Below are 26,123 nucleotides of genomic sequence, written 5' to 3' on the forward strand. Positions count from 1 at the left end.
GACCAGCCTGTTTTCATTTTATTCTGTTTATACATTCTCCTCTTTCCAGATTAGAGGCAGAATATGATGTGAGCCCAACAGTCCAGCTTAGAGCCATGTAGTATTTTTCTCAGTTTCACTCCCTTACCCACCCTTAGTTAGGCCCCTTGCCCAGGTACTGGGGCAAGAGAGCAGAAAAGCGGACACAGGACTGAGGTGATGGGCCTCGGCCTTGTTGTAAGCAGTCCCAGGTAAAATAGATGGAGTTCTATGAAGGATGGGAGCCTCTTTGTAAGGCACACGGGGCCATCTTCTCAATATGCCCATTGGTTTGTTCAGATTTGGGTGGTGTGCTGGCCAAGAGCTGGCGGCTGCATTGCCTCCAACTGACTGAGTAGAGGAGGAATGTGAGGGCGCTGTTGGGGTTCCACAGTCATCATAGAGTCCAGCAGCTGCAGCATTGCTGATGAATGCCTGTGGAGGGAAGAGGGCAGGGTGACCAGAGACACCTACACTCCCTGCTGAGGTACCAACTCACCTAATAGGAAGAATGTGCAATGCCTGCTGCCCTTCCCATTGCTCACCTGGGGCTCTGTGGGATGCAGAGTTTATTCTGCACGGCAAGGGCCACACTGTCACCCTTCTGGAACACCATGTCATAAGGGCCTTCTCCAAACATCATGGCATAAAGCACACAGCCTAGGGACTAAGCATAACCTGGTTAGTTCCTAGGAGGTGACATATCTCCCCTCACTGAAATGGTCAAAGGAGACTACATAAGCTGAAAAGAACATGCCAACCTCAGCCATGTGGCCTACCAGGTCCCAAAGGAACTTTGTCAGTTGGAGGCCTGTGTAGGCCCTGCTTAGATATGCTTTCAGCAGGAAGCTGTCCCCACCCACTGCAGCTGCAAGGATACCACTTCCTGAGTACAGTTATCAGTGACAATTTGCAGAAAGGAAGTGTGGGGTATGGAGACATATTGTGGTTCAGGAGAGCTCCACGCAACAGAAACAAAAGCTCTCCTTCCCTCATTCCATGGAGGTAGTTACAGCCCTCTCCACCCACATGCTTCTCACCCAGACATCAGTCCGTTCGTCGATGACACAGTGGCTCTGCACAGAAAAGAGCTCAGGTGCCCGGTAGGAGATGGTGCACCGCTGGGCTGCCCAGTCCTGGAACAGTAGCCCCAGAACTCAGAAATGGGGGACAGGTCATGGTCATGTGACCAAATTGGTACATGCATCTGAATGAAGTGGGGGATGGGGAGCAGACTGCCAAATAACTTGGAGACTCTTACCTGCAGAGCTAGGGCCTGGCGTGAGCTCTCTACCTGGATGCATGCTTGATTCATGGAACCCAGATCCATTAAAACTGGCTGCCCCTCATCACTAAGCAAAATATTGGTGGGCTTCAGGTCCCTGGAGAGAAATGAAAATGACCCAAGAGCATCCCTGGACAGAGAAGCTGGCATGCCAGGGAGCAACAGCATCACAGGGAGAGAGCAGAGACCTCCCGGTTCTATTGGGGAGGCTCTTCCCCCTTGGACCCAGCAAGCACACGGGACCCTCCCACTGACCTGTGTGCATAGCCTTTGGCATGAATGGCCTCCAGGCCTCGGCAGATACCCAGTAGCAGCCGAAGGATTTGGTCCTCAGTCAGGAAATTGCCTTGGTCCTTCAGCCTCTCTATCTCATTCCACAGTGTACCTCTCTGCAACACAAGTTTGCCCACAATTGAGATGTTTTTGAAGCCTCCATTCCCTTGGCCTGATCCCTGCCCTGTGTCAAAGCCTACCAATCTTTTCATCACATACACTTCCACCTCACAATCCCACTTGGAGTCCTCTAATCCCCAAATTCAAAGTGGCCAAAACCAGGATGTGGTCTGTTTCCTAACATGCTTTCATTACATGTTTGACTGCCAACCCAGCCCTGGTAGATGGCTCTGTTGCAATCCCCTCTGTAACCAGGAGTCTTTCTGACCTTGAAGAACGGTAGCAGCAACCAGGCTTCATGCTTAGCACCCCGCTCTCTCAGACAGTAAGCCACAAGGCGGAGGATGTTGGGGTGATGGAAGAGGCGATGCATGTCTGCTTCTCGCTGGGCCTCCTCCCGGTCTTGCTGCTCATGACACAGGATTCGCTTCAGGGCGTAGAAGTGTCCATCATGTAACCCTTCCACTAGGTCCACATAGCTGAACCCACTGTGGGCCAAAGGGGTCAGTGAAGGACCATGGTCATCTCCCACACAGCTTGGACCCAGAGGGATTCCCTTCGGGAGGGATGCCTTTTGAAAGAGTAGAAGCCCTCCCAAGATGTAGCTCAAATAGTTTGAAAACATGTAGTCTGAGCTTCTCAGGAGCATAGACAAAACAGTCAAGATCCTGTCTGTTAGGCGTGGTGGTGCACGTCTTTAATCCCAGTACTCGGGAGGCAGAGGTAGGAGGATCACCTTGAGTTCAAGGCCACCCTGAGACTACATAGTGAATTTCAGGTCAGCCTGGGCTAGAATGAGACCCTATCTCTCTCCCCCCCCCATATATATCTTGTGGTCCTAACATAGAGCTCTGCACAAGACAGATGCTTAATCAATATTAAGTAAGCCAGGTGTGCACTTAGCTGGGCATCATGGTGCATGCCTTTAATCCCAGCACTCGGGAGGAAGAGGTAGAAGGGTTGCTGTGAGTTCGTGGCCACCCTGAGACTACACAGTAAATTCCAGCTCAGCCTGTGAGACCCTACATCCAAACTGCCCCCCCCCCCAGAATAAGAGCCACCATTTATCAAGTGCTCATGAGCTAGGCACTGGGTGAGACATTGTATGTTATCTCATTTAATACAAATCCTTCAGCAAGGCATTAGCTCATCTACATTAAGCAAATGAAGAAACCAGAGCCTACCAAGGTACACAAGTGGGTCTCAGAGGCCTGGGTCGACACATTCTGCTAAGGTGTCAGGTGAGGTAGAGGAAGGGGACAGCAAAAACCCTGTGCCTCTATCCGGTGCAGACCATTACCACTCAATGACCATAACCCTGGGGACAAGCAGCTAAGTGATTTCCAAACACTCACCCCTCCCCCAATTTCTGGATGAAGAGGTAACGCTTATTGTCAATGATGACAGTTCCCCGAGAGCAGACACACAGTGCGTGGCCCATAATGTCTCAGTCATCCTCAAGGGCGGTCTTTGGCTGCCGAAGGGCTGGTCCAGGGCGAGTGGGCTCTTCCAGGCAATGGGCTAGCGACCCAGTGGATCATGCTGGAAGAAAAACAGCGGCAGGTTGCGGGACAGGCACAATCTGGACCTCTTCTGAAGTGTCCATGCCGAGAGCTCAGGCCCAGCCCTGATTCCCCTCTAGTCTAAAGCAGGCCCTGGCCACGCCAGCTCCAGGAAGGCTGGAGTCGTCAAGTGCCTTAAAGCCTCGGGCCACGAGGCTTCTTCCAGGCCCCTTCCTCCAACCCCGGCCCGCCAAGGCTGGGCGGGCCTAAGGTAGCCGCACAGGAGGCGAGGAGCGCCCACCCGCCGCCTCGGGGCACACAGCGCACTGGGTGCCAGCCCGGACGCCCCACTGACCTGGCTCCAGCCGGCGCCGCGCGCTAGGAACCGGAAGCGGCGGTGACGTCACCAGCCCGCGCCGAAGCAACGGCTCACCGTCTCCTAGCAACCGCTGGGCTGCCCGAGATTGAAGGGTCCCGGAAGTGAGAGGCTAGGGCTGGGGTGGGAGGATCCCAGGACCCAAAGTCAGGCTTCCCCGATTGGCCTTCCGTGAGGGTCAGACGCCCTTCTCCCAGTGTCGGAGGTAGGAAGCCCGTTGTCCCCCCGAGACGGCGTCAGGAAACAGCCCCCTGCGGTGCACCCCGAAGCGGGGGGGCCCGGGAAGGGCGAGGGTGCTGGTGGCCTGGACGCCTGACGTGGTGGTCCTGTACACCTTCGGGGCCCCGGTCTGCGTCCCACTGCTCAAAGACTGGGCGATGGGGTCTCGGGGATCAGTGATTAAGAGGACACTCTTGAGCCAGACCGTCAGTTGAGAAATACGGTCCTCGGAGCCGTGTGACCTACCGCAAGTTACTTAGCTTCCCGGATGCTCCCTCGTCCTCGCTGTCATCAGTGCATGGACTGCGAGGCCCAAGTGCTTAGCTCCGATACCAGCCCTACTAACTAGTGTGACAGGCAGCTTCACATTTCATCCCCTCGGTTTCCTCACGAGTAAAATGAGGAAGGAGTTGTTTGGAGATTAAATGAAATTAGCGCAGCGTCTGGTACACAGTCCTCACTGTGTGTGAATACACAAGAATAAGAGTCATTACTTACTACCACGATCCTCCTGGCTTTGGCTTGGGACTGTGAAGCAGAAGGAATGGAAGTTCACAGGTTCCTAAATTCTTGCACCAAGCAGTTGAGTTTAGCAATCTCTAGCCTAGACAGGCAGAAAAATCGGAGAGGGGCGCAGCTCCAAAAATGTCAGAATGGCCAGGACAGGTACCTGTGCTGAAACAGGGTTCCCTAGGAGAGAAAGGTCTGTCTTGTAACCTTCCACACCTGTGATGACCAGGAAACTTGTTTCTGAGCCTGTTTAAACCCTCAGTACTGTCAGCCATTCATCCAGATCTAACCTGCTCCGTTAACCCCTATGTTAGTTGGCAAAGCACCCGGAGCCCTCAGGAACTCACTCTAGCACAGCAGTGCTTTATTTCTTTTCTTTTTCTTTATTTAGTTTTGGTTAAAATACAAATTCTGATTCTATAAATCTAGGGTAGCACCCGAGATTCTGCATTTTTAACAAGCCCCCAGTTGACGGCGTCGTGTACAGCAATTTTGAGTAGCAAGATGTGTAGATTTCACAAATTACGAGTGGAGGGCGGATGTAGGCTGGAGACAGAATCTAGGCTATTCGCCTGGAAACTTGAGGTGGTCTCCACCCCCTCGCTTGCTGAACTTCCCTCCCAGGAATCCGACACGTGATGGTCAGACCCGCTGCTCCGACCGACGAACCCTGTGAGCGCCATGGCTCCCAAGAGGCTGCCCTGCCTGCTGCTGCCGCTTGCCACGCTGGCACTGCTGCTGCTGTCCCCACTGCCCCAGGTTAAGAAGGGAGGCTTGAACTCGCCGGCCTGGGGCGGGAAGTTGAGAACAGATCTGGTGGAAGAACGAACGAACGACAGGCGGGACCACGTCCATCTCCATGGGGCTGGCCCTGACCTCACCCTCGACTCTCTGCAGGCCGAGGCTCGTTCCTTCCTGGTGGACCGGAAAAATGACAGGTTCCTCCTGGACGGCGTCCCGTTCCGCTACGTGTCTGGCAGTCTGCACTACTTTCGGGTACCGCGGGTGCTTTGGGCAGACCGGCTTTCCAAGATGTATTTGAGCGGCCTCAACGCTGTGCAGTTGTAAGAAGGGCTCGAGAGAGCCTTGCTGGGTCTGGATTTACTCTTTTTACCGCCCTTTAGAAAGGGGTGGGAGGAAAACTGGGTGGGCCAGGTGTGGTGGTGCATGCCCTGAATCCCAACACTTGGGAGGCAGAGGTAGGAGGATTGCTGTGAGTTCGAGGCCAGCCTGAGACTACATAGTGAATTCCAGGTCAGCCTGGGCTAAAGCAAGACCCTACCTGGGTAAGGAGAACTGGCTGGGTCTGAAGAGCGTTTAGAGCTCCAGGCCCTTATAGGGCAAGGGTGGGAAAGGGCAGGCCAGGACCTTTTCAGTGAGCCCCTGGGCACCTCTGGGTCCCATTAACCTCTTCTTTTCTCAGTTACGTGCCCTGGAACTACCATGAGCCAGAGCCTGGGGTCTATAACTTTAATGGCAGTCGCGACCTCATTGCCTTTCTGACTGAGGCAGCTAGAGCAAACCTGTTTGTTATACTAAGACCAGGACCTTACATCTGTGCAGAATGGGAGATGGTGAGTCAGTTGGAGAAGGAACAGAACCAAAGATACCCATGGGCAGTTTCAACTACTTTCTATCCACACTCTAGGGCCAAGTCCAACAATACCCTAAGCCCCTTCTACCTCCCCCCTGCACCCCAAAATAAAGCCTATCTTGCAGCTAGGTGTGGGGGTTCACTTCTGACAACCCAGGACTTGAGAGACAGGAGGATTGCTGAGAGTTGAAGGCCAGCCTGGGCTACAGAGTGAGACCCTGTCTCAAACAAACAAAACCTCCAGAAACTCTAAATGTATCTCTATTTTTCTCAAGGGGGGCCTCCCATCCTGGTTGCTTCAAAAACCTAAAATTCATCTGAGAACTTCAGATCCAGGTGAGCTGAGATAAAAGATTTAAGCAAAATAAACAAAAATTAAACAAAAAGATGGGTCACAGCCAAAATAGCTCAGTAATAACAGTTTTAGAGGGCTGGAGAGATGAGTTAGTAGTTAAGGCACTTGCTGGCAAAGCCAAAGGATCCAGGTTTGATTCCCTAGTACACACATAAAGCCAGATGCACAAGGTTATGCTTGCATCTGGAATTTGTGGCTAGAGGCCCTGGTATACCCATTCTATTTCTATTTGCCTCTCTCTTTTTCAAATATATTTATTTTTTTATTTTTATTTTTATTTTTTAAAGAAGAACATCAGACTGAAAAAGATGGGTTATTTCAATGTGCCAGAGAGCATCTTCAACTTAAAGATAGTTCATTTATAAACTGTTGTTTCCTTCATGTCCAGCAGGACATTAGACATTGAGACCGGAAGGACGTTGGATATATGACAGAGGGAGAGCTGGGGATGAGGCCTGTGCTTATAATCCTAGCACTTGGGAAGTGCAGACAGGAGGATCAGGAGGTCAAGGTCATTCTTGGCTACATTGGCCCAGCCCTGCTGCTTTACTTTCCCCAGTCCTGCTGTGGTCTTGCCTACGTAAGGGATGGAACACTTTTGCTGCATTATTTTTTAATTTTTAAAAAATATTTTATATTTATTTATTTGACAGAAAGAGGGAGAGAGAGAGAATGGCACGCCAGGGCCTCCAGCCACTGCAGAGGAACTCCAGACGTGTGCGCCCTCTTGTGCATCTGGCTAACTTGGGTCCTTGGGAATTGAACCTGGGTCCTTTGGCTTTGCAGGCAAATGCCTTGACTGCTAAGCCACTCCCTCCAGTCCTTTTTAAAAAATTTTTAAATCATTATTTATTTGAGGTAGAATGAGAGAGAAAGAATGAGAACAGTAGGGCCTCCAGCCACTGCAAACGAACCCCAGACGCGTGCACCGTTTGCATTTGGCTTACGTGGGTATTGGGAAATCAAACTTGGGTCCTTAGTCTTCACAGTGGCCTTAACCACTAAGCCATCTCTCCAGAACTTACCTCAGCTTTACATGACTAGTGCTGTCTTCACTAGAAACCCCTCTTCTCCCTTGCCACATTGGCCTCACTGCTGGTATTCAAACCCACCAGGCTCAGGTTTTAAAGCCCTTGTATATGGTGTTCCCTCAACACGCCTACAAAAAGCACCTCAGTGAGGCTTTCTGCCACCTTCTAAGTGTTGCGCTCTCCACCACACTATGTGCCACCTCCTTCCCTGCATTGTTTCTTCTCTTTGGCACTAACACACTCTATATTTTTCCTGATTTATTTTTCAAGTCAGTGTCTCACTTTAGACCAGGCTGACCTGGAACTCACTTTGTAGCCCAGGCTGCCTCAAATTCATAGTGATGCTTCTACTTCGGTTTTCTGAGTGCAGAAATTAAAGATGTGCTTCCGCACCTGGCTCCTCATTTATTTACATATTTAGTTGGTTTTTTAAATTAAATTATATTTATTAAAAGATGTACAGAGCCAAGGAAAGGCACCCATGTGGCTAGACATCCCATGTAGACTCTGGAAAAACCATGGGAAGAGAAGAGAGAAAAGAAAGTTCAACGAGCTCCTGCCATGTGGGGAGCTGGAGGGGATAAAGAACTCATGTGAAGAGTAAGGGCCAGCACCCTCTTGGCTGGGCTCAACCTGGCTGAGCCTGGGTTGGTGCCCGGGACCTTGCTCAGGCCTAGCTGAGGGAAAAACCCACAGCTGGAAGTTCCCAAGTAGTCAGAGCTTATTTTGGTTTTCCGAATTAAGGTCTCACTCTAGCCCAGGCTGACCTGGAATTCACTGTGTAGTCTCAGGGTAGCCTTGAACTCAGGCGATCCTCCTACCTCTGCCTCCAGAGTGCTGGAATTAAAGGCATGCACCACCACACCCGGATGATTAAATTTTTTTTTGTTGTTTATTTTATTTATTTGAGAGTGACAGAGAAAGAGGCAGACAGAGAGAGAGAATGGGCGCACCAGGGCCTCCAGCCACTGCAAACGAACTCCAGACACGTGCGCCCCTTTGTGCATCTGGCTAACGTGGGTCCTGCGGAATCGAGCCTGGAACTGGGGCCCTTAGGCTTCACAGGCAAGCGCTTAACCACTAAGCCATCTTTCCAGCCCAGGATGATTTAATTTTTGTCCCTTCTTTTTAATCCCTCCATCTCTAGAAGGGAAATCCACAAGTACAGTCTTTTGTCAGTTTTGTTCTGCTCCCTTCTTGATCCCTAACCCAGAGCAGCACTTGCTACATAGTCAGCACCCATAAATATTTGTTGAATGAATAAATGTGATTTTATATACACTTGGGTTAGAAAAGGAAGTTCAACGTGGGCCTCCTTTATATAAAATGGAAAATGGAAAAAGAATTAAATAGTTTAAGAATTCAAAAATGCTGGGCTGGAGGAATTGCTTAGCAGTCAAGGCATTTGCCTGCAAAGCCAAAGGACCCAGGTTCAATTCCCCAAGGACCCATGTTAGCCAGATGCACAAGGGGGCGCAAGTGTCTGGAGTTCATTTGCAGTGGCTGGAGGCCCTGACACACCCATTCTCTCTCTCCCTTTGTCTGTCAAATAAATAAGTAAATATTTTAAAAAAGAATTCAAAAACGCCAGATGTGGTGGTGTACACCTTTAATCCCAGCACCTGGGAGACAGGTAGGACTGCCATGAGTTCAAGACCACCCTGTGCCTACACAGTGAATTACAGTTCAGCCTGGGCTATAGCAAGACCCTACCTCAAAAAAAAAAAAAAATTCAAGCCGGGCGTGGTGGCGCATGCCTTTAATCCCAGCACTCAGGAGGCAGAGGTAGGAGGATCGCTGAGAGTTCAAGCCCACCCTGAGACTACAGAGTGAATTTCAGGTCAACCTGAGCCAGAGTGAGACCCTACCTTGAAAAACAAAAAACAACAACAACAAAAAAATTCAAAAAAGCCCCCTAAAAGAACTTTCCTCAGATCCATACTGACTCTACTGTCTGCTAGGGTCTTTCCTCAGGTGTTAGGATGTAGCAACACTTGATTCTGTCACTAGTAAGGGAAAGAAATTTACAATTACAAAAAGAGAGAAGGATAAAGTAATGTGGGAGTGTGTAACAGAAATATCTAGTATCTAGGATAGTACAGGCATTTTTCATTTTGATGTTGTTTTGAGACAGTCTCATATAGCCTACGGTGATCTCAGACTCACTATGTAACAGAGACTAGCCTGGAACTCCTGATCCTGCCTCCACTTCCTGAGTGCTGAGATTACAGGTGTGCATCACATGGCCAGTTCTCAGGCTTTCTTGAAGAAATGAAGCTAAGAATTGAAGCATGAGTTGTAGTCAGCCAAGTAAAGTAGAAAAGTATCAGGCAGGGCTGGAGAGGTGGCTCAGCAGTTAAAGGTACTTACTTGCAAAGACTGATGGCCTGGATTTGATGCCCCAATACCCATGTAAAGCCAGTTGCACAAACTGGCACATGCATCTGGAATTTGTATGCAGTGGCAAAATATCCTGGTGTGCCCATACTTACTCTCTTTCTCTCTGCCTCTCTCCCCTTCCCCAAATAAAAGTACTTTAGTCTTTAATCCCAGCACTCGGGAGGCAGGGGTAGGAGGGTCACCGTAAATTCAAGGCCACACTGAGACTACATAGTGAATTCCAAGTCAGCCTAGTTTAGAGTAAAACCCTACCTCAAAAAACTAAAAAAAAAAGACCAAACCATCAGGCAGAAGAAGTAATGTACATGAAGACCTCAAAGGTAAATCACAAAAGTAAAAAGTAGGAGAGTTTAAGGCATGAAATCATCAGGACTGTTAGTTACATCAGAGTACAAGCTAAATACTACATTTCAGAGAATTCATGCATGATGTTACTTCACAGCTATCTCAATATAAGTTGACTGTAGTTCTGAACAGGGTTGGGGAGATTTCTCTGAATAAAGTGCTTGCTGCACAACTCTTGAGTACCTGCGTTTAGATCCCTAGATCCCACGTAAAAGCATGAAGCTATGGCAGGCTTCTGTAACCCCAGTGCAAGAAGCAAGGCACCGATGGAATTTTCTGGGAGCTCAGAAAAGGAGCATCTCAAACAAGGTGGAAGGTGGGGACTGACCTGGAAACCTTTCTCTGATCTCCGTACACATCACCCACACTCACATGTACATACACACGTACCCCAAATCAATCAATCCATCGATCTTAAATAGTTCTAGAGCCAGATTTGGTGGCTCACACTACTAATTCTAGCACAAGGGAGGCTGAAGCAGGCAGATTACCATGAGTTCAAGGCTACCCTGGTCTACATCATGAGTTCAGGATAGCCTGAGCTATGGAGTGAAGCCCCATCTCAAAAAAAAAAAAAGAAAAGAAAAGCAAAAAGAAAGACTAGATCTATACAGTGTTTAACCCTTTTCTTACATATGACTTTAGGAGACAATACTTTTGTTGTTGTTTCTTTTGAAATAGGGTATCACTAGCCCAGGCTGACCTAGAACCCACTCAGTAGTTCCAGGCTGTCCTTGAACTCACAGTAATTCTTCTACCTCTGCCTCCTCAGTGCTGAGATTAATGGTGTGCCAGGGCTTCCAGCCACTGTAAATTCAATTCAAACACATATACCACTTTGCATCTGGCTGTACATGGGTACTGGGGAATTGAACCCAGGTCCTTTGGTTTTGCTGGCAGGTGTCTTGACTGTTGAGTCATCCCTCCAGCCCTTATTTTCTTTTTTGAGGTAGGGTCTTGCTCTAGCACAGGCTGACTTGGAATTTACTATGTCCTTTCAGGGTGGCCTTGAATTAACTGCAGTCCTCCGTCCTCTGCCTCCCCAGTGCTGGGATTAAAAGCATGTGCCACCACACCAGACTAGAAACACTATTTTTAAGGTTTCTTGCTATAAGAATTTTTTTCCCCCCTCTCTTTTTGGTTTTTTAGGTAGGGTCTCACTCTGGCCCAGGCTGACCTGGAATTCACTATTTAGTCTCAGGGTGGCCTCGAACTCACAGCGATCCTCCTACCTCTGCCTCCCGGAATGTTGGGATTAAAGGCATGTGCCACCACTTTTTCTAAGTCATTGCTTCCCAGATTTAGACATGAGCAAGAGAGATAGAAGCTAGAGTATGCGCAATACTGAAGTGGCTAGCTAGGGGGCGGGGCTGCAAAGATGGTGGTAGCTCCTAATAAGCAGAGCACACTGCTTCTTCCTTTAGACTTCCTTGCTGCAGTGGACTCCTGGTTCAAGGTCTTGCTGCCCAAGATATATCCATTTCTCTACCACAATGGGGGTAACATCATTAGCATTCAGGTACAAGGAGTGCACTGGCTGGGCAAGGGAAGGAGGTGCAAAGGGCCCTTAATCTTCTCTGCCTTCTAGCTGGGCTCCTCTTTCCCTTCCCTGGCAGGTGGAGAATGAGTATGGTAGCTACAAGGCCTGCGACTTCAGCTATATGAAACACTTGGCTGGGCTCTTCCGTGCATTACTTGGAGACAAGATCTTGCTCTTCACCACAGATGGGCCTGAAGGATTCAAATGTGGCTCCCTTCAGGGACTCTATACCACCGTAGATTTTGGCCCAGGTCTCCTAAACAGGGTTAGGAGTGGAGTCTGGGAGATGGCCACCCCTTCTGTGATCTTATCTTTTTTTTACCTTTGCTTCCTTTTGGCAGCTGACAACATGACTAAAATCTTTGCCCTGCTTCGGAAGTATGAGCCCCATGGGCCGTTGGTGAGGGATCGTGGGGAATGGGAATCAAAGCAGAAATCTGGTGGGAATGGGGCCAGCTTGGTTTCCACCTCACTTATGGCTCCTTTTCCTTCACACTGTAGGTGAACTCTGAGTACTACACAGGCTGGCTGGATTATTGGGGCCAGAATCACTCCACACGGTCCAGCCCAGATGTAACCAGAGGACTGGAAAGCATGTTGAAGTTGGGAGCCAGTGTGAACATGTAACTAGAGACACAATATGAATCTGTTACTGGGAATTGATGATTAGAGTTAAAATTCTAAGATGGGCGTGGTGGCACATGCCTTTAATCCCAGCACTTGGGAGGCAGAGGTAGGAGGATCGCCATGTGCTGGAGGCCACCCTGAGACTACATAGTGAATTCCAGGACCGCCTGAGTTAGAGTGAGAGACCCTACCTCGAAAAACCTAAAAAGAAAAAAAATTAAGATTCTATGGACCAAAGAAAAAAGTAAATAAAAAAAATACTAACATACACAGGTCTATGGACCAGTTTTACCTTTCCTCTCCACCTTCCTCCACTTCAGGTACATGTTTCATGGCGGTACCAACTTTGGGTACTGGAATGGTGAGCACAGATGGTCTCTGGGGCAGAAGGTGGAGGTAACGTAGAATCTCAGGGCTGGATGGATCGGGTGCCTTGAAGCTGGATATGGCCATTGCTTTCCCCACTAGTAACAAAATTCCGTGCAAATCCTTTGCTTAGTACCAGTCATCTAAAAACATGAATTATTGGGCTGGAGAGATGGCTTAGCAGTTAAGGCACTTGCCTGCAAAGCCTAAGGACCCAGGTTTGATTCCCTAATGCCCACATAAAGCCAGATGCACAAGGTCGTGCATGCAACTGGAGTTCATATGCAGTGACTAGAGGCCCTAGCACACCCATTGTCTCTCTTGCTTTCAAAAACTACATAAAAGATGAATTATTATGGAACTATTCACCCCCAGGAGCTGATGAGAAGGGCCGCTTCTTTCCGATTACCACCAGCTACGACTACGATGCACCCATATCTGAAGCAGGGGACCCCACAGCCAAGCTTTTTGCGCTTCGAAATGTCATCAGCAAGGTGCCCTCTTATTAACTTGGGAGAAGGGAGTGCCCAGACTATAAAGGAATCCTATAAATCTGTGGTGCTTGCCTGGGGGACAGAGCCCTTTGAGAATCGTGTAGGAACACTTCCCACTCACTCACATGGGACTATATGGGGAGTTACACGTGTGCAAAAATTACCATGTTTCCATGACCTCACGCAGCCCTTCCCTGGGCTCCAAGTTAAGAGCTTTCTTTAAGGGTCTTGGAATGGGGTTGTTTTAGGGGTTTTCTTATGGTTCCTGAGAGAATTTGGGATCAGTTCCAGGAAATTCCCTTGGGACCTTTACCTCCCCCAAGCCCCAAGATGAAGCTTGGACCTGTGACTCTCAAGCTGGTAAGCTCCTCCCCATGTCTTCCGATTTGACACCAGGTTTTCTAAAAAACCTACCCTGCCCAGCTCTCCATCCGAGTGTACCCACTGTCTTGATTATTGCCCCTTATTCTTACAGGATGGGAGCTTGCTGGCTTTCCTAGACTTTCTCTGCCCCCAGGGGCCCATCCGTTCATTTTTGCCATTATCCTTTGAGGCTGTCAAGCAGGTAAGGCGTGAACTCACATCTATAGTTCCCTCAGTAGCTACAACCAAAGGATCCTCTAGCTACCAATTGTCCCCACAATGTCCTTTCTTCTCCCCCAATTCATCATAAAGTACTCATTCTTTCATAAACAGGACCATGGCTTCATGTTGTACCAGACGTATTTGACTCATACTGTTTCTGAACCAACACAATTCTGGGTGCCACGTAACGGAGTTCATGACCGTGCCTATGTGATGGTAGATGGGGTAAGAATCTAATGCCAGGCTAACATTTGAGTCTCAATGTCCTCCTTTCCACAGCACTTGATAGCCTTCAGTTTGGCCATCTCCATCTTTCCCACCTACCTGCCCACATCTAGAGAGAGCTCATGTGGAAACAGATGCAGAAGAGTGGTTAGGGAGTGTGGAGAGGACGCCTCAGCACTCAGGAAGCTGAGGCAGTGGGCTGTGAGCCTAGGCTACATAGTGAGTTCAAGGCCATCTGGGGCTACACAGAGACCCTGTCTCAGAGTTCAAGAATGATGGCGGCCTAGAAAGATGGCTTAGTAGTTAAGGTGCTTGCTTGTAAAACCTAAGGACCCATGTATGACTATGCAGCTCCCACATAAGTCAGATGCACAAGGTGACACAAACACACAAAGTCGTACATACATACTAGGTGGCACACACATCAGGAGTTTGGATTGCAGTGGCTGGAAACCCGGGCACAACAATCCTCTCTCTCTCTTGCTCTCATAAAAATAGAACAGGTGTGGTGGCGCACGCCTTTAATCCCATCACTTAGGAGGCAGAGGTAAGAATCCCTGTGAGCTCAAGGCGACCCTGAGACTACATAGTGAATTCCTGGTCAGCTGGGGCTACAGTGAGACCTACCTCAAAAACAGAAAAGAATGACGGTAGAGGGTGCTATAGGATGTCAGTTGTTGAAGGTACTTGCTTGCAAAGCCTGACAGCCTGGATTCAACTCCCTAGTACCCATGTAAACCCAGATGCAAAAAGTGGCACACGTGTCTGGAGTTTGTTTGCAGTGGCAGCTGGCCCTGGTGTGCTTCCTGTCTCTCTAAATAAGTATTAAAAAAAAAGAATTATAGTAGTTAAGTGACAGATAAGGTAAGGTTACATTCCCCTTACCCTCCAAATTAAGTGTTCTAATGTGGTTTCCAGAGTTAGATGCTGAATCCACCCTTTCATAGAGCCTACTTCTTTCCCACAGGTGTTCCAAGGTGTCCTGGAACGAAATATGAGACCCCAACTATTTTTAACTGGGAAAGTAGGGGCTAAAGTGGATATCTTGCTGGAGAACATGGGGAGGCTCAGTTTTGGGTCTAACCGCAGTGACTTCAAGGTAGGCTGCTTTGTTCTGTTCTTCCCCTAGTACCTTTACTAACACTTATCTTACCAATCTTGGAAGACAGGGACCTAATGGAAGGTAAACTAGAAGCCTGTCCTCAGGCAGAGAGAGTGGCTTGTGAGGGTGTGGACATGACCACAGTTACACTCTGTAGCTTGATTAGGGATTGTGTGGCCTTCGAACCCAGTGACTGATGGCTTTATTTGCTTTCCCACAGGGCTTGTTAGAGCCACCGATTTGGGGGCGAACCATTCTTACTGAGTGGAAGATATTCCCTCTGAACGTTGACAAGCTTGCAAGGTGGTGGCTTCCCCTCCATTTGCAGAAAAGACCACAGCCTCAAGGTCCTTCTGGCCCAACCTTCTACTCTACAACATTTAAAATTTTAGGCTCGGTTGGGGACACATTTCTATATCTACATGGATGGACGAAGGTATTCCTAATGATGGTAATGGGGGAGGGCAAAGGAAGGAGAAGAGAAATTGTTCACCTAATAAGAAGCCTGAAAGGGGGGAGGCTAGGGAGATAGCTCAGTGAGTAAAGAAAGCACTTGCCATGCAAGTGTGAGGACCTGAGTTCAGATCTCCAGAACCCATGTGGAGCTGGACATAGTAGCTAGCACATGCCCATAACCCCAGTGCTCCCATAGTGAGACGGGCGTGGAGACAGGAGAATCCTGGGAAGCTCATGGGCCAGCTAGCATGCCATTGTACATAGCATCAGACTCACCCACAGAACTTCAAACAAGGTGGAAGGTGAGGACTGATGCCTGAGGTTCACATGTGCGCACGCACACACACAAGGCAAAAAGAAGCTGGTTATGGTGGCGCATGCCTTTAATCCCAGTACTTGGGAGGCAGAGGTAGGAGGATCACCATGAGTTCCAGGACAGCCTAGGCTACAGTGAGACCCTACCTCAAAAAAAACTAAAAGGAAAAAAGAAAGGAAACCTGGAAGGGTATGATTTTACCCTTTGGACAGCTGACTTTTCCCCATCCGTCCCTCTCTCACAGGGCCAAGTCTGGATCAACGGGTTTAACTTGGGTCGGTACTGGACAAAGCGGGGGCCACAACAGACCCTGTACGTACCAAGGCCCCTGCTGCTTCCAACAAGATCCAATAAAATCACAATCCTGGAGTTAGAAAATGTGCCTAACCCGCCCCAAATCCAATTTCTAGATAAGCCTATCCTCAACAGCACCTTGCATTCAACATATATGTATTTTCTCTCAGAAAAACAAAATACTTATCAACCAATGGAGTTGAGTGGGCACTGAACAAAAGGTGACCCCAGAACCTGGGACACAGGGCAAGACCCTTCAGTGTTGGTCGCAGTGACTATACAAAGGATAAAGTACCTTTGATTGTAAGTACAAGTACAGTTTCCTTGCCAAACTTTATTGTGATTAAAGACAGTACCAGCTCCACACACCCCTGTGGCCCTGTCTTTGCCCTGGTTCCTTAGCATCCTTCACCCTAGTCTTCCAAATAACCCTGTGCTTGATGGAGAAAAAGAAACAGAGCTTGAGAGTGGGTCCTCTCGGGGCCTAGCCCGAGCCCAGCTGGCTGAAAGACATCAGGAAGAAGGCCTCGATGCCCGACTGCGATGATTTTGGAGGCACCGTGTGGAGCAAAAACTGAAGTCAAGGTAGTGAAATGGAATGAGGCCTTGGAGTGACACTCCACAACTCCAGCAGCGTCTGAACAAGAGGAAGAAAAGTGGCTGGATGGGTATCCCAGGAACTCCCCAGACCTTGAAGGTCTCAGAATAGCTCAAATCCCCTTAGCAACCCTTCTGAACACCATGTGGGCTACTCATTCCACTTACTCCAAATAGTCTTTACAGCACAGGAGCCTGCCCCCCAACACTTACCCCGTGGCACCATACCCAGTGTTGACTGTAGACTCAGGAACTAGAGACGAGCGGGCTTCCAACTGTGCAGCAAGGCGACGCTCTGCAGCAAGAGCTCTCTGAGAAAGAGAAGGTCTGTTAAGGACAAAGCCCTGTGTGAACAGCATGCTCAGAAAGTGACATCTGCACTCGGGACAGGAGGAAGCCTATGAGGACTACTGTGGAGGAGCCGTTGGCTTCACCTTTTCCCGGTCACTGAGGGCAGCAAATCGCTGCCGCTCTTGTCGCTCCTGCGCTTCCTGCTCCTGCTGCTTCCACTGCTGCTCCTCCCGCCGTCGCCGCGCTGCCTTCTGCTCTCTCTTGCGTGTAGCCTGCCGGGCCTCCATTTCCTTCGTGAGTGGCCCTGGCACCTGGAGGATTTCCGGAAGAGATTAAGACCTACACAGGCTATCCTTTACAAAGCTGCAAGGAAGAGAAAAGGACCTATGGTGCCCTCCCACTGTCCTCCTTGTCCAGCTGACCTGAGCCTTGCTGTAAGCATGGGCATCAGGATACTTCTCCATGAACCTTCGGAACTCGTTCCGTGTTGGTTTGTCAGCTGCTACAGTATAAGGCGGCCGAGCCCTGGAGTCCCTAGGTGCAAAATCCAAAAACTGGGTTCAACATGCCTCCTGCCTTTCCTAGCATCACCAATCCAATCCAAGGAAATAATGTAAGAGCCGATGCCAACATGAGCTACCCAACTATCCTCTTCATCCCCAACCTGGCTCGGTGGAGGCTCTCACTCACTGCACAGTGGGGTCAGCGCCTGCCTCCAGCAGAAGACGAACTACGGAGCCTCTTCCAGCTGCTGCTGCTGCATGCAGGAGAGTGAAGCCACCAGGGCCCAAGGGGGCATTGAGTAGGGACATAACTCTGGGGTCTGCAGGCCCAGCAGCTAGCTGGAGCTTCAGCACTTCAACCTCTCCAGCCCGGCAGGCAGCTAGAAGCACATCCGCCAGCTGTGGCTGAGCAGAAGCTTTGGCCTCATCAACCGAAGTGCCCAAAGGGGCTGTACCCTCCTGGACCGACTGGGAGAATGGCTCGTCTTCTTGAGGTTGCTGGAGAAGCATCTTATGTGCCTCAGACTGTTGGTCTTGACTTCTCTCTTTCTTGTTCCTCTTTTTCCTCCTCCGCTTGGGCAATACTTCAAACTCTCGAAGATCCAAGGTCCTCATAGTCACTTCCACTAGCTCCAACTCCATCTGGGAGTCATCATCTCCCTGTGACCCTGAACCTAGAGAAAAATATGCTATGTTAATCCCATGTAAGGAATAAGCAGCAAGTGGAAGGATGTGGGCTTCCTCAGATGCACTGTCTATAAAAAGATAATCCAGAGCATTCTGAAAGGAAGTGTTTTTACTTTGTCCCTGGTCCCTCCCTACAGGCATCATTAGGATGCTGGAGTAGAGGAAAGCAGCCCTTAGCCCAAACATCATCCCATCAGACAGACTTAAGCAATACATTCCTTCTGTGTTAAGTCTTTTCTGGATACTAGGATATATCCATGAACAAATGTAGCAACAGGGTATTTGGGAAGGTTACTAACATGTCTCCATTGATGGGTGTGGTAACACATGCCTGTAATCCCAGCATGTGAAAGGTAAGGGCAGAAGGATAGCAAGTTAGAGGTCAACCTAGGTAACAGAGAGTGCTCCAGCCCACTTGACTACACACTGAAATCCTGTCTCGAAAATGAGCCCCACACACTTTTAATCCCAGCACTCAGGAGGCAGAGGTAGGAGAATCACAGGGAGTTCAAGGCCATCCTAAGACTACATAGTAAAATCCAGGTCAGCATGGGCTAGAGAGAGATCCTACCTCAAAAAAAAAAAAAAAAAAAAAGGACTGGAGAGGTAGTTTAGCAGTTAAGGCACTTGCCTGCAAAGCCTAAGGACTCATGATGTTTGATTCTCCAGGTCCTACATAATCCAGATGCATGGTGACGCAACCACACAAGGTCGCACGTGTGCACAAGGGGGCACACTGGAGATCAGCTGCAGTGGCTGGAAGCCCTAGTATTCCAGTTCTCTCCCCCCTCTCATTTAAAAAAAAAAATTGGGAAAGATGAAAGATGCTTTGTTTCTCCCTCTCTCTCATTAAAAAAAAAAAAAAAAAAAGCCAGGCGTGGTGGCACACGCCTTTAATCCCAGCACTCGGGAGGCAGAGGTAGGAGAACTGCTGTGAGTTTGAGACCACCCTGAGACTCCATAGTGAATTCCAGGTCAGCCTGGACTACAGCAAGACCCTACCTTGAAAAAAACAAAACAAAAAGGTTTGGGATCACAACAAATCTCATTCTATAAACATGCTGGAGTGAGGGTGTGGGCATGTGTAGTACAAGGGTCTACCTATCAGTTGGGAGAGGGGTCTGTTCTAAGGATTTGTCACTACGTTTCTAGAATAGACACCATATGAATATGGCAGTTGCCAGGTGGTGCTCACACCCTGTTTGGGTGATTCTTCATCCTGCCCATGTGCTTCATGTTCGTCACTGGAAACCTTTGTTCTTTCCTCCTCGGCAGCCTTCTTCTTGTCCTCTCTTACTGGTTTCCAAAGTGTCTGAGGTGAGAGCGATCTCACCACTTCCCGAGGGTCTTCATCTGTCATGAAACAAAACATCTTTCATCTTTCCCAAACTTAGACCTGAAAAGACCAGCCAAGATTCTCTCCAAATGCCATCAGGCTGCAGTAAAAGACTAGGAAACCCTGGATGCACACAGAACCAAAAGCTCTGTGAGGTCTAGAGGTCTGGGTCAGAGGCTCACCATAGACATGCAGGGTGGTCAGCTTATGGAGCACACGCTGAAGCTCCCCGAAGGTGGGTCTGCGGGTGGCAAGGGGGATATCCCAGAGCCGGGGATCATCCCTTTGTAGGGGTGCTCCCTGGCTTCCAAAAAACAAGGACCGGCCAGAGCGGGGGACACGTAGCAGTATCATTTCAGCCTCTCTCAGTGCTTTAGCCCAGCTTGGCCCTGTCAATAGGTCACGGACATCCTAGGGAAGAGAGTAACTCCACTTGTCATATCATCACTTGCATTTTTAAAATCCTCCAAACAAGCAAAAATGGTCCTCTGGCCAGGCATGCTAGTGCACACCTTTAATCCCAGCACTTGGAAAGCAGAGGTAGGAGGATCACTGTTAGTTTGAGGCCAGCCTGTGCCAGAGCAAGACCCTACCTTGAAAAAAACAAGAAAAGTTAAAAAAAATAATAATAAATGGTCCTCTGATCATGTGCTAAGAGAAATACAGGACAACCCAGAGGAAGAGAGAATGAGGGAACTAATGCACCTGGACAGCCTTTCTTCTGTCTACTTAGAAAATTGGAAAGATATGAAAAAAAACTTCCCTACTGTTATTTTTTTTTAATTATTTATTTGAAAGCAGGGAGAGACAAAACAGAGACAGAGAGAGAATGGGCACGCCAGGGCCTCCAGCCACTCTATTCAAACTCCAAACACCACTTTGTGCATCTGGCTTTCTGTGGGTACCAAGGAGTCAAACCTGGGTCATTAGGGTTTACAGGCAAGCGCCTTAATGTCTAAGCCATCTCTCCAGCCCCCTGTTAACTTTTAAACTGACAAAAAAGTGATCATAAGATCCCCAGAATGGGGGGCCTAACTCACCTTATAAAGTGTGGCCTCATTGTAACGTCTCAGGTTAGCTCCGGCAGAACGGGGTGCCCTACCCTGGGCATCCCGAAGTCCCTGAGCAGTGCCCCGCTTAGCCCGCACGGTGTAGCGGTGAAAGGTTTTGTGTGTCACTGCTTCTCTTCTGTAGACAGCACAGAATCAGTACTGGAGACCAGCTGGTGCTCCCGGGCTAAGAGGACCCATTCTATCCTTACCCCACACAGCACCCTCTCACCCTTGAAAAACAGCACCAGCAAAGTGCCCAGCCGCAGCCATGAGCACCACACAATATCGTGGACCTCCACTCTGCAGGTTCTGCAGCAGAAATTCTGCCTTTTCTGGAGGAACCTAGACAACAGACGCAGCAAAAACATTCTACTTGCTGCTTTCACTGGGGGCAAGAAACCAAGTATTAGTGCTAAGTGCTTCACATGCATTAGGTCACTTATTACAATCACCCTGAGCCTTGTTTCCATTTTACAGAAGGCCTGAAGACAGCAGGAGAAAACTGAGTGGTAGAATCACAATTCAAATGACTCATTTGCTCCCAGACAATTCCATTACACTTGACCCTTTCAAGATCCACACTAGTTTCAACCGGATTGTGACACTATTACCGAAAAGGAAAGAAGGGAGGTAGTAAGACATGGACTGGCTAATGGGAAATTTAGCTGAGTACACCAAAAGCTGGGAATGATCACACATTGCTGTCACTTGCCTGGTGAGGGCCTAGGACACAGCGATAGGCATAAAGAAACTGGCCCTGGGCATTCTGGAAAAGGATCCGGTGGGGGTGGAAGCCTCGGTGTCGACTGGGCTTCTCGTGTTCAGCTCTGTTTTCATTTAATGTCTGCAAGTCCTCTTCACTGGCTGAGTCTGAGTCTTCTGATCCTGAGATACTGGAAAGATCTCCTGAAGACAGACAAAATGGGATACCAAGTTTGGTACTCCATCTTTGACCTTTCTTTTTAATTTTATTTTTATTCATTTATTTGAGGGAGAAGGAAAAAGAGAGAATGGGCATGCCAAGAACGCCAGCTGCTGCAAACGAACTCCAGATGCATGGGGTACTTTGTGCATCTGGTTTACATGGGTCTAGGGAAACTGAACCTGGGTCCTTTGGCTTTGCAGACAAGCACCTTAACCTCTAAGCCATCTCTCCAGCCCCCGCCCCCATTTTTGTTGAGGTAGGGTCTTGCTCTAGCCCAGGCTGACCTGGGATTTACTATGTAGTCAGTCTCCAGGCTGGCCTCAAACTCAGTGATCCTCCTACCTCTGCCTTCCAAGTACTGGGATTTAAGGTGCACCACCAAGCCTAGCTATCTCTGAGTTTTCACCAAGCCCCGTGGGGCCTTTGTCCACCCGTGTCCTGCTTACACACAGGCCTCCCACCAGGCATCACCTGTGGAACTCTGCTGTTCGAAGTCCACGGCCGACAGGACAGGCTTGTTCTTGAGACGTTGCTTTAGGTTAAAACGATGCCAGTCAAGTTTATAATGTTCTCTCTGGTACAATGAGGGAAGCAATGGATGGAAATGAAAGTATGCTCCAGTGTAGCCTTGTACACTACTTAAAGCCAGTCACAAATCGCTGGGAAGTATCAACAGGAAACATCAAGTGCATTAGACAAAGCATGATGCTTTATTTAGTTTCATCCAATGTCTACTCCCCTCACCCCACACTACCACCAGTGCATTTTTAGCCCTACACCCTGGCCTGATACCTGTTCTTGGTGATTTTGGAAAGTCTGGTCACAGGCTGAACAAAATAATTTCTCTGAAATATCCAGAGGGCCTTGGAATACTTTTTTTTCTGGGCTGGCTCTGTCACCTGAACACAAATAAAGGGTAAATAGAAGGAAGGGATTATATTCAATATGCCCTGAATTCAATGTCTAAAAAAAATGCAAAAGAAAAAGATAGCATGATCTTGCCTTCAAGGAATTTGCTATCTAATAACTATGAAATAAACAGTACAGCTATCAGTTTATACAGTAAAGATGCTTCCGAGAAGATACAGGCCAGTGACAGCTCAGTTCTGTTGTCAGCTTGATCTTTAGCCAAATGACTGTTTAGAGGGGTTTTGTAGAAAATCACTTGTGAAGACCATCATAATAGAAGGAAAAGATCACGACATCAAAATAAAAGAGAGACTGATTGGGAGGAGGAGGGGATATGATGGAGAATGGAGTTTCAAAGGGAAAAGTGGGGGGAGGGAGGGCATTACCATAGGATATTTTTTATAATCATGGAAGTTCTTAAAAAAAAAAAAATTGAAAAAAAAAAAGAAAGAAAATCACTTGTGAGCCAGGTGTGGTGGCACATGCCTTTAATCCTAGCACTTGGGAGGCAGAGGTAGGAGGATCGCTGAGAGTTTGAGGCCAGCCAGGAGTACAGAGTGAACTCCAGATCAGCCTGGGCTAAAGGGAGACCCTACCTCAGAAAAACAAAACAATAAATCACTTGTGATAAAGTTAAATGTTTTTCTCTTTGGTGCTGGGAATTAACACGTGCTATACATGGGCTCTATCGCTGAGTTCTAGCTCCTTTTTAAAAAATTTTTTATTTCATTAAGTGCTACTGAACACACTAAAGAACTTTCTAGCAAGAGTGAATGACCACAGATACATCATTTTTTAAATTGTTTTTTGTTCATTTTTTATTTGAGAGCGACAGACACAGCGAGAAAGGCAGAGAGAGAGAATGGGGTGTGCCAGGGCCTCCAGCCACTGCAAACGAACTCCAGATGCATGCACCCCTTTGTGCATCTGGCTAACGTGGGTCCTGGGGAATCGAGCCTCGAACCGGGGTCCTTAGGCTTCACAGGCAAACACTTAACTGCTAAGCCATCTCTCCAGCCCCATGATTTTTTTTTTCAGAGCATATAAACTGAATTTATTAACTTTAGGAACAATAATTTAAAAGGGTCTCATATTACAGTGTTGAAAAAAAATGACCATACAATAGATGAAGATTGGTGGTCACAGCCAATGGACCATACATACGATCAACTAACAGAGCCGCAGTATGTAGAAATTAGGCATCATTCCACTTTTTTTTATATCAATCAGTACAATGCTTCCTTAATCAGTGTTCTTCAAATCCTTGGTATATCCAGAAATGTGTCCTTTGCCATAAAACTACACAGTTGTGGATAATGGGCAACCTTTTTTTCTGGTTCCACCAGTGCACTTATGGGAAGAATGCACAGAGACAGAAGAGTGACTATGGGCACACCAGGGCTTTCTGTGACTGCAAACAAACTCCAGACACATGTGCCACTTTGTGCATAAAGCTTTATGTGGGCACTGGGAATCAAACCCAAGCCATCAGACTTTGCAAGCAAGTGCCTTTAGCTGCTGAGCCAACTCTCCAGCCCCTAAAAATATTGATTTTTCCCCTAAAATCATTACTTTTTAATATTTTTATTAATTTATTTCCAAGGAGAGAGAGAAAGGAAGAGACAGAATGGGCACCCTAGGGCCTTTAGTCACTCCAATGAACTCCAGACGCATGTGCAACCGACTTTACGTGGGTACTGACGAATCGAACCTGGGTCCTTTAGCTTTACTGGTAAGTGTCTTAACCGCTAAGCCATCTTTCCTGCCCTCGAAAATTATTTTAACTGCATAAAACAAGTTCCTAAATGCCATTTTTTAGAGTTTACAGTACCAGTCAAAGTGGACTGCTAATCTAAAGAGAAATGCAAGAAAGCACAGCTTAAAACAAGTCTATGTTCCACAAAATCAGTAAATTATTGTATATTCAGTACAAAGGAATAGATTTGATTGGACTCGTTAGTGTTGAAATATAACCAGGAAATGTGTTTTTAAAGGCAGCGTTATTAATGTGACGAGTCATAAACGACAGGTATGAATTTGTTTGGAGTCTACTCATGGACCGGTGCTGGAAACCATCCAAAGTTTAACAAGAAATGCATTGAACAGAAAGGGAAGTCCACGTGGCTTCCCAGGCTGGAAAATACCAGTGAGAAGTCTTTCCAGGAGTAGTGTAAGGACCCTCGTGATGTTCCTCGTGGGCCCACCCCAAACCTTCCCCGGTACCTGGACAGGAAGTAAGCGGAGCCCCAGGCAGAGCATCCCCGGGAGCTTGGCTCACCAGGCTCAGCCCCCGAAGGAGAGGAGCATCCGCGCTGAGGTCCAGCAAGGAGACGGACGCGGGAGCCGCGGCTGCACCGGGAGCCGGCGACATGGCCGAAGAACAATCAGTCAGCTCCTGGAGCAGAAAGAGGGTAAGAAACAGAGCGCTCCGGGGTGACAGCCTGCTACCACGACGCCGGAAGGCCGCCAGCAGTCGGTTCTGCGGCAGACAAGTGACCCGCGTGCGCTCTCTCAAGCCCCTAGTGTCGGACCAGAGAAACCCGGGGAGCACCCGGCACCCAGACGAGTCCAACAGTTAAAAGTGGAAGGTAACCTGACCCACCTGCAGGCTCCGGCAGGGACGGAACCCGAGGGGCCCGTCTCCGCCCTCGGAAGCTGCACCACACCGCCCGGCAACCGCGCACGCACGTCCACAGTTCGAGAGCCAGATTTCTGCAACACCACAACAATCCCGTCACTACGGAGCCGCGGAGAGGACAAACGGAGGCGCCCGCGCCGCGCCCCGCCTCGCGCGGAGCACACTATTGGTCCTCTGCTTTCCGACACCCGCCTCTCTCTAACCTTTCGTCCTGCCCCTTGGTCCGAGAATTGGCCCTCGTGTCTCCGCCCCCGCTGCTCATTGGCCAGGCCGGCTGCGGGTGACAGTGAGTGGCAGACGGCGGCCTAGAGCTCCGGGTCTGGCCGAGCCCAGCCGAACCGACCGGGCCCCTGGAATCGCCCGGGTCTCAGTTCCTGTGGTGACACGCGAGGCTGGTTATTGGAACCCCCAGGCCCAGGCTGGATTTGGCCTCCGGTGCCCACTCAGCCCCAAGTGAGCTCGCGACGGGTAACGGGGGAAGGGGAGCCGCGGGCGGGCGGGCCAGGGGCGCGCAGCCGGAATGTTTTGCTAGAGGGCGCGCGCGGGCGGGAGCGCGCGAGCGGCGGGGCCGCGCGCCCGGCTGTCCGCTGTTGGGAACCTGGCCCCATGGCCTGGGGCCCAGCGACCCTGGGCCGCACTGTGCGGAGCTCCTGGGGGCTGGGTTTGGGGAGGCTTCCCTGTCCACCAGGGCTATGAGCTGTAGGTCTGGCTCGATCCCTCCACCATCCACAGGCACTCCTGAGCCCAGGCCATTCTGCTGGGGATCAATGGGCCCCTGGGCACACTGACCTGGTGAATGTGTTTCCTGAGGGACAGGGCTCTGACTAACCCAGGTAATCCCGACAGAGCCAAGATCCACCTTCCCCCAAGCTCTGTCTGCACTGACTTGTATACCATCTTGGCTCTGTATGGCTCCAGGGACCTAGGGACCCTCACAGATTTATTCACCCAAGGATTCTGTCAGAAGATGTGCCTGTCTTCCTGGTCTTTGATCCTTGCTTGGGATGTGAAGGGGTTGACCAGAGAGGTCTTCCCCATGGAAGAGCCTGGGGTTTTGTGGGCCCTGAAAGGCATGTTTGAGTTCTCAAACAGTCTAGAGGGCCTGTGTGGCCTTTGGCCTGTACTGACTCAGTCACCACCGGGTCGGTAAAT

General features: G+C 49.1%; 4 protein-coding genes across 7 annotated transcripts in view; 2 read left to right on the forward strand and 2 right to left on the reverse strand.

Moving 5' to 3' along the window:
- On the reverse strand, positions 1-3,705 carry Stk16 (serine/threonine kinase 16). Of its 2 annotated transcripts, XM_004662908.2 has the most exons (8): positions 3,554-3,705; positions 3,052-3,238; positions 1,965-2,184; positions 1,559-1,692; positions 1,280-1,400; positions 1,059-1,154; positions 564-685; positions 1-453 (listed from the first exon to the last, which is right to left on the reverse strand). In XM_004662908.2, the coding sequence occupies exons 2-8, from the start codon at positions 3,135-3,137 to the stop codon at positions 315-317; spliced, it is 918 nt and encodes a 305-aa protein (XP_004662965.1). In that variant the 5' UTR covers positions 3,138-3,238; positions 3,554-3,705; the 3' UTR covers positions 1-314. The 2 variants fall into 2 exon arrangements, with proteins under 2 accessions (XP_004662965.1, XP_045002834.1); XM_045146899.1 differs by lacking the exon at positions 1,059-1,154.
- Positions 3,633-18,210, forward strand: Glb1l (galactosidase beta 1 like). Of its 2 annotated transcripts, XM_004662909.2 has the most exons (17): positions 3,633-3,779; positions 4,928-5,062; positions 5,201-5,367; positions 5,727-5,877; positions 6,173-6,233; positions 11,453-11,547; positions 11,645-11,819; positions 11,910-11,968; positions 12,070-12,191; positions 12,516-12,556; positions 12,937-13,055; positions 13,341-13,415; positions 13,531-13,620; positions 13,752-13,865; positions 14,833-14,964; positions 15,188-15,403; positions 15,984-18,210. In XM_004662909.2, exons 2-17 carry the CDS (start codon positions 4,985-4,987, stop codon positions 16,245-16,247), a joined length of 1,959 nt encoding a protein of 652 aa, XP_004662966.2. In that variant the 5' UTR covers positions 3,633-3,779; positions 4,928-4,984; the 3' UTR covers positions 16,248-18,210. The 2 variants fall into 2 exon arrangements, with proteins under 2 accessions (XP_004662966.2, XP_045002833.1); XM_045146898.1 differs by lacking the exon at positions 11,910-11,968 and having other exon boundaries at positions 11,645-11,833.
- Ankzf1 (ankyrin repeat and zinc finger peptidyl tRNA hydrolase 1) lies at positions 16,348-25,375 on the reverse strand. The gene is made up of 15 exons (XM_045146897.1): positions 25,175-25,375; positions 24,936-25,045; positions 24,557-24,728; positions 22,217-22,323; positions 21,896-21,998; positions 21,212-21,405; positions 20,729-20,841; positions 20,488-20,635; positions 19,630-19,858; positions 19,309-19,464; positions 17,612-18,098; positions 17,344-17,455; positions 17,065-17,232; positions 16,844-16,941; positions 16,348-16,670 (listed from the first exon to the last, which is right to left on the reverse strand). The coding sequence occupies exons 3-15, from the start codon at positions 24,702-24,704 to the stop codon at positions 16,547-16,549; spliced, it is 2,187 nt and encodes a 728-aa protein (XP_045002832.1). The 5' UTR covers positions 24,705-24,728; positions 24,936-25,045; positions 25,175-25,375; the 3' UTR covers positions 16,348-16,546.
- Atg9a (autophagy related 9A) overlaps positions 24,621-26,123 on the forward strand; it is a 12,107-nt gene continuing 10,604 nt past the window's right edge. The window contains exons 1-2 of one of the 2 annotated variants that reach the window (XM_004662912.3): positions 24,621-24,744; positions 24,850-25,424. The gene's annotated coding sequence lies outside the window, so the exon portion shown is untranslated. Of the gene's footprint in view, positions 24,745-24,849; positions 25,425-25,583; positions 25,805-26,123 lie in introns of those variants that run through there. The other variant, XM_045146896.1, reaches the window with a different exon arrangement.

The sequence above is a fragment of the Jaculus jaculus genome, chromosome 4, assembly GCF_020740685.1.
Source record: "Jaculus jaculus isolate mJacJac1 chromosome 4, mJacJac1.mat.Y.cur, whole genome shotgun sequence".
Lineage (NCBI taxonomy): Eukaryota > Metazoa > Chordata > Mammalia > Rodentia > Dipodidae > Jaculus > Jaculus jaculus.